The 7,500-nt window shown below is 37.4% G+C and overlaps 1 protein-coding gene, 2 long non-coding RNA genes and 1 pseudogene across 3 annotated transcripts in view; all 4 read left to right on the top strand.

Annotated features, from left to right (window-relative positions):
* LOC138027051 (uncharacterized) overlaps positions 1–7,500 on the top strand; it is a 44,655-nt gene that overhangs the window by 13,426 nt on the left and 23,729 nt on the right. The gene's annotated exons all lie outside the window — the stretch shown is intronic.
* Positions 1–7,500, top strand: part of LOC138026645 (uncharacterized) — a 10,815-nt gene that overhangs the window by 543 nt on the left and 2,772 nt on the right. The window contains exon 2 of the long non-coding RNA XR_011127310.1: positions 1–461. This exon is cut by the window's left edge and continues 256 nt beyond it. This is a non-coding gene — a long non-coding RNA (uncharacterized lncRNA). The remainder of the gene's footprint in view (positions 462–7,500) is intronic.
* LOC138027477 (uncharacterized) lies at positions 3,036–5,236 on the top strand (annotated as a pseudogene).
* Positions 5,597–7,500, top strand: part of LOC138027476 (uncharacterized) — a 2,482-nt gene continuing 578 nt past the window's right edge. The window contains exons 1-2 of the mRNA XM_068875028.1: positions 5,597–6,004; positions 6,195–7,500. The exon at positions 6,195–7,500 is cut by the window's right edge and continues 578 nt beyond it. Of these exons, the coding sequence (XP_068731129.1) occupies positions 5,597–6,004; positions 6,195–7,500 (1,714 nt within the window). The remainder of the gene's footprint in view (positions 6,005–6,194) is intronic.

Below are 7,500 nucleotides of genomic sequence, written 5' to 3'. Positions count from 1 at the left end.
CACCTCAAACTGAAAGAGTTATTGTACTCTAAAAAATACTTGCACTCTCAAAGAATAGTACTTCGTACTCAACTGTTGTCTGCTACTAGCCGCCAGCATGGGAACAACAATCGAACAATACCGGTCAAGGATCGGCTGTCACAACAATTTTGTGAAAGCCAAGGATGCATTTTCACGTGTGCGAGGGCGATTTTGGAATACGATGCTTATGTTGTTTTACTTAAATGTGTTTTACTTGCCAACCTTAAAACAAGTTGTTGGACATTGCAAATCGTGTAATGAGGTGATGTTTTGGTTTACACAAATGATGTGCTACAATGTTTACATCCCATTGCTTATAAGGCAAGCAAATGATGTGGAGGAAAATCCAGGTCCTACAATATTTGATATCATTGATCCAACAACCACTGTGTCCGCTGACTCTAGTCAAGGAAATGAAGCAATCTTTGGTGTGAATGCTGGTAAGCAATGTGTAGCAATGTCACTTACTGCGGATTACGGTCACGTCGCCCACAAGTTAACTCGCCCACAGGTTAACTCGCCTACACCGAAGTTAACTCGCCTACACGTTCGAAGTTAATTCGCCTACACATGAAGTTAACTCGCCTACACATTCGGAGTTACTGTTGATGTTATAAGATAAAGCAAAACAAGAAGCGTCTGTTCCTTTTTATACGCAGGTTAGGATCAAAAACTAAAATCCATTGTCTAGTAGCTTTCGTATTGGTCAGTTTAGTAATAAAGGGCAAATCACTTGTTTGGACACGCGTCTATTCATACCCTTTATCCATATAATAAATGCTAATTTCAGTTTCATAGTCTATTGAAATTCAAAAGGTGTGATTTTTATCCTACGATTCAGAGGCCCATGGGAGGGTGGAGGAGGATCAAAGAGAGTTCGATGAATGCATACCGGGATTGATCCAAATGACCGACAATGAAGGTGGATCTTTAAGCATACCGGGATTCATATACCGATAATCAAAATCTGTTGAAAAGACAATCGAACACTAAATCTGAGAACGGATTTTGTCGCAGATTCACAAATTGGAAATCCATGTCGGGTAAGGATTTCAATTAACAAAATCCGTCGCGAAATCCGTTTTCGGATTTTGTGTTCGATTGGAAATCCGAAAATCCAGATTTTAAGATCTAAATCAGGATTTCGCAATCGAACGCACGAACGTTTGAGTAACAGTGTCATTTTGCCACGCACCTCGCATACATTTTCATGTCTCGCGCCTTGAGACATACAGTGGAATGTCATGAACCAGCCTGCGGGTCTCTTCCCAATCGCCGCGCGATATTGTCAGTCGATGAAACAACAAACACGACAAGTCATTTCTTTCAAGTTTAATATGATACAACCAACTAACAATGTAAGTATACACAACTTACTTACTTTTTTACCTTAAAGATTTCTTAAATGGTATCCTACCCTTTCATACAATTTGGCATGAAATTCTTGCGAATCGACGAAAACCATCCGGCCGCGCAGTCGAAAGTGAACTAGTAAAGAATGATGTGAAATGAAATGCCGCTGACAGACGAAAACTCAAATCGGATATCCGATCGATGGTTCGTTTTTCTGCCTGATAGTTGTCGAGTAAACTTCTTGTTTTGCTTTATCTTATAACATCAACAGTAACTCCGAATGTGTAGGCGAGTTAACTTTATGTGTAGGCGAATTAACTTCACACGTGTAGGCGAGTTAACTTCGTTGTAGGCGAGTTAACCTGTAGGCGAGTTAACTTGTGGGCGACGTGACCGGTTACCCTTACTGCTATTATATACCATCAAATACAAGATATTAGTTTGTGGACTAATTCTACTTTGAACAATATTTTGGTCATTGGAAATAATCTATACAGTTCTATAAGATGTTCTGTGCGCACAAATGACTATTTGCTGTTCACTGATGTTCCAGACATGGTTTCAATATTTGATAAAGTGTATTCATTACAATATACTGAGTCATTTACTGGAAGTTTGTTCATGACATCAAACATTGGTCCATATATGTCTCTTAGAAATTCACTTCTATAAGTATTTTCAAACTCGCAACGGAATTACAATTGTTGTTTGTTAACTATCGGCATTAATACAGTTGCGGTTTTTAGGAATTCAGAGCAGAGCTTCCGAATTTTTTATTCTCATTCAAGGGATTTGTATGGGATGACAGATTCATTTGGGAGATGTACTTTGTTCCGCATTGAAGGGCTTGAAAACGTTACATCATATTTTCAAATGTCTTGTCCACAAACAGGTACTGTTCCCTTTGAAATGAAAGGTGTACATATCTTAATCAGTGCTAGTAAAATTGATACGCAACATGTTCAGGAGGACCCAAAAAGTGACCATATATCTTCGGGTAAGGAAAATGATGCAAAAAGCGTTGATAACAGGAAACAAAAGTGTACAAGAGAAATAAGCGAAATAAAGGAAAAACAGTTGATTGCTCGACGTGAATATGAGAAAAAAAAGAAAGGCTAATGAAAGTTCAGAAGCTAGGGAAAAGAGGCTAGCAGGCAAACGTGAACCTAACAAAAAGAGAAGGGCAACTGAAAATCAAGAAACTAGAGAAAAGAGGTTAGCTTGCCAACAGGAATACGCTAAGAAAAAATGGGCAAATGAAACTGCTGAATCCAGAGAAAGTAGGCTAACAAGCATGCACACACATCAGAAAGAAAAACGTGCAAGTGAATCTGCTGAATGTAGAGAAAAAAGGCTTAAAAGCATGCGTACACATCACAACGAAAAGCGTGCAAATGAATCTGCTGAATTTAGAGAAAAAAGACTTGCAAGCATGCGTACATGTCAGAATGAAAAGCGTGTAAATGAATCTGCTGAATACAGAGAACAGAGGTTGACAAAACAGCGTGAATATGACCAGAGCCTGAGCAATCATGTAAATGTTTGCAACAGCTCAACTGTTGCTGATGAAATTAGAAAGTTTCATACTGCTGTGTCCAGTGGCCCTTTGTACATATGTTCTTGTTGTGACCAGTTGTGGTATAAACACAGTGTTACTGCTGCCAAAAAGCTGCAAATTTCTAATCCTGATATGGTAAAGTATTTACTAAATAAGACAAGTGTTGATGGCATTGAGTGGATCTGTCAATCTTGTTTTCGATATTTAAAGAAAAATAAAATCCCACCTTATGCAGCTAAAAATGAAATGTCATTTCCATTAAAACCAGACTTTTTTGATTTAAATGAATTAGAGTGCAGACTTCTAGCACCTAGATTGGCTTTTCAAAAGCTTATGCAAGCTCCAAGAGGAAATCAATTGAAAATTTAAGGAAATGTTGTAAATGTACCAGCAGATGTGAACAGTACTGTTAATGTGTTACCACGGCTACCTCAGGAAAGTGGCACAATCAAAGTTCAGTTAAAGAGGCGATTGCAATATAAGAGTTCTGCATTGTCATTAAATGTGAGACAATATAAAATTTTGCAAGCAGCAAACTGGTTAGCCACTAACAATGCTCTTTATAGAGAACAAGGAGTTTCCTTTAGTGAAGATAGAATATCTAGCTATAATGTAAACTTGCCTCAAAGTGAAACAGACAGCGAAGATCTTTCACAAGTTAACTACCAAATGAATAGTTCATGTAATGTTGAAGATACTGCCAATGAAAGCAAACAACTAGATGATGGTTGGACTGAGGTTGACGCAGAAATACCTGCAGGAATAACTGATACTATGTTAACAGCTACTGACTTCCTTGAGGACAGTGAACGAGCACAAATTTACAACATTGCACCTGGAGAAGGAAATAGACCTTTGAGTATATTTAGAGACACATATTCCGAAGAGTTATCATATCCAGGAATATATTTAGGTCAAAAGAGACCTGAAAATGATAAGAGATTGGTTAATGTTCATTACAGTGATATTTGCAAGTCAGAATTGAGGAGGGCAGACCGACGAGCTGCTTTGTGTGTGAAGAATATATTTTTTAAAACTAAAAAGTTGCAAATGAAGGTTCTTTTGGGAAAATCTCAAATAGCTTTACGAAAATGTAAAGGTAACAATGGAACTCTCACAGCTGGTCAGTTAAAGCAGCAAGGTACCTTGGAAAGATTAGTTCGTCTCGATGAAGGCTACAAATTTTTAAGAGCACTTCGTGGCTCACCTCCTTATTTTGAGAAAGCAAAAAAAGATATATTTGCTATGATCAGACAACTAGGACCTGCTACTTTGTTTTGTAGTTTTTCATCAGCTGAAACACAGTGGATACATCTTCTTAGAATACTTGGCAAGCTTGTTGATGATAAGGATTATTCAGATAATGAACTAGAGAATTTGAACTGGGAAGAAAAGTGTAAGTTAATTCAGAGTGATCCAGTGACTTGTGCACGCCATTTTGATTATCAATTCAATCAGTTCTTAAAGCATTTTTTAATGAGCAGTGCTGCGCCCTTAGGGAAAATAGCAGACTGGTTTTACAGAGTGGAATATCAACAGAGGGGCTCACCTCACATTCACATGTTAATTTGGCTTGAGGATGCTCCAGTGTATGGGTGTGATGAAGATGAAGATGTCACATCATTCATAGACAAAATAATCACTTGTGAAAGACCAAGTAGTGGTCAAGAATTAGGACCTCTTGTCGACAGACAAATTCACAGGCACTGCCAAACTTGTCGTAAAAAGTCAAAAAAAGCAGAATGCAGATTTAATTTTCCACAACCACCTATGAAGTCAACAAGTATTTTGTATCCTCTTGGCAATGATATGTCTCAAACTGAGATTAGAAAACACAAAGATATGTGGAAAGACATCAATAAACATTTAAATGACATGAAAGAAGGTGAAGAAATCACATTTGACCAATTACTGATCAACCTGAATGTCCCAGAAGAAAACTACTATCTTGCTATTCGATCTGGGCTCAATTCTCCCACCTTGTTTTTGAAAAGAAATCCAAATGAATTGAGAGTGAACAACTATAATAGTGCCTGTCTACGTGCATGGAGGGCAAATATGGATATCCAATTTGTGCTAGATGTTTATGCTTGTGCAATGTACATTGTGTCTTACATTTCAAAGGCGCAAAAAGGAATGAGTCAGCTTTTACAAAAAGCATGTGATGAAGCCAGAGATGGAAATTCTAGTATAAAGCTACAAATAAGAGACATAGGCAACAAATTTTTAAATAGTGTGGAAATAAGTGCCCAAGAAGCTGTCTACATAGTTCTTCAACTACCAACGCGAAAAAGTTCTAGATAAGTGATCTTTATTCCGACAGCCCCTCCTGACGAAAGAGTGCAACTGTTAAAACCAATGAATGAAATTGAAGAAATGGATGATGACTCAGAAGAAATTCATTGTAACGGTCTGTTACACAGGTATATACAAAGACCTGCTTGCCTTGAAAATGTTACTTTAGCTGACTGGGCTGCTTTGTATGATTCATGCCAGAAGTCCTTTACAAAAAAGTCAAAAAGTGTGGATGTCCCTTTGGAGACATTAGATGATGAAATCAATGATGATGAACTTTTGGATTGTGCCAAAGAGACCTTGCAAATTGAAAAACAATGAAAACCCAAAAGCGTTTGAAACCAAGGATAATTAAAAGTGTTTGGTTCAATGTCAAATCTCAACCAGAAAAAACACTACCGTGAGCTTATTATGCTTTTTACTTCATGGAGAAATGAAGCTGATTTAATAGGGAGCAGTTCTTCATATCAGGAGCATTACCTTCTGTTGAAAGAACAAATAGATAAACAAATGTTACAGTATGCTATATGTAGTGAAGATCTAACTGAGATAGAACTACATTTACAAAATGTAGATTACAATGAAGACCAGTTTAATGTAATAGCACCCAACACACAAAATATTGAATTGCAAGATGAAGCTGAGGGTACCGAAGATTTACATCCTGATTTCAGTGAAAACTATGACTTGTCTGATGATCTGGGCATCCCATCAGCAGCACTGAATAATGAGCCACTGATATTAACTGAATTACCAGATGATAATTATCGTCAAATGGTCCAGACTCTAAATAAAGAGCAGAAGGAATTTTTTTTATCACATTTTACATCAGATTAAAACCTCAGAAACCCCTTTTTACTGTTTCCTGAGTGGCGGAGCTGGGGTTGGCAAATCACATCTAACAAAGGCTTTGTATCAGGCAGCACTTAAATATTGTAACACTTGAGCTGGTGATGATTTTCATCAGGTAAAAGTTCTATTATTAGCACCAACTGGAAAAGCTGCATATACCATTAAAGGCAACACTATTCATAGTGCTCTTGCTGTTCCTGCCAATCAATCCCTGAGAAGTTATAAAAGGCTTGATTCAAGTAGACTGAACACCTTGAGAAGTCAATTTTTAGGTGTCAAATTGATTTTTGTAGATGAAATCTCCATGGTAGGAAATAGCATGTTTGCCATACAGCTAAACAATAGACTTAAAGATATAAAAGGTTGCACAGAGGATTTTGGAGGTGTAAGCATCATTGCTATTGGTGATTTATTCCAGTTAGAGCCTGTTATGGATGGGTATATTTTTAAAGACCTAAAAAGTTTAGACTATGCAGTTCTTTCCCCAAACTTATGGTGTCAACACTTTAGAATGTTTGAACTGAATGAAATAATGCGTCAAAGAGACAGCAAACTGTTTGCAGAACTACTTAATAGGTTGCGTGAAGGTAAACACACGGAAAGTGACATTTCAAAACTTAAAGAGAGAGTCATACAAGAAGACATCAATACCCCACTGGATGAACCTCACTTATTTATACAGAATGCCAAAGTAGATGAATTTAATGTCAGAGCTCATAACGCAGCTAGAGGAAACAAGTTAAGAATTATTGCTCAAGATAGTGTTATTGGAGCTAACTCTCCGGAGCTACGAGACAAAATATTAACACAAATACCTAAGGATCCAAGGAAAACAAAGCAGTTGGCCTTGCAGCTTTGTCTTGCTGAAGGTGAAAGAACTGAACTTGTCATGAACATACGAACTGAAGGTGGTATGACAAATGGGGCTGGAAATGTCATTAAATTAGTTCAGTTGCATCAGCAACATAAACCATCTGGTGTTGTATGGGTGCAGTTTGACCACTTGGATGTAGGTCAGAAAACTAGAAATGAAAATAGACATTTGTATCTTCAAGGAATTGAGCATACATGGACCCCCATAAAACCTTTGACTACTCAGTTTGCAGTTGGTAAAAACAAAACAGCACAAGTTGTTAGAAAACAGTTTCCATTACGTCCAGCAGCAGCAAAAACAATCCACAGGTCACAAGGTGATACTGAGACTAAAATTGTTGTGAACTTCAGTACCAGGAGAACTATTCCACACATACATTATGTGGGGCTCAGTAGAGTTACTATTATTGAAGGATTATATATAACTGACCTATGTAAAAGTAAAATTGCTGTTCATCCAGATGTTAAGAAAGAAATGGAACGATTAAGAACAAGTGCAAAACTAAAGCTCTGCATATCCCCACTTTATGAGATAAAAGGATCCATTC

The sequence above is a fragment of the Montipora capricornis genome, chromosome 12 (genome assembly GCF_036669925.1).
Source record: "Montipora capricornis isolate CH-2021 chromosome 12, ASM3666992v2, whole genome shotgun sequence".
Classification (NCBI taxonomy): domain Eukaryota; kingdom Metazoa; phylum Cnidaria; class Anthozoa; order Scleractinia; family Acroporidae; genus Montipora; species Montipora capricornis.
Note: the sequence above shows the minus strand (reverse complement) of the source record. Positions and strands in the feature narration are given on the sequence as shown.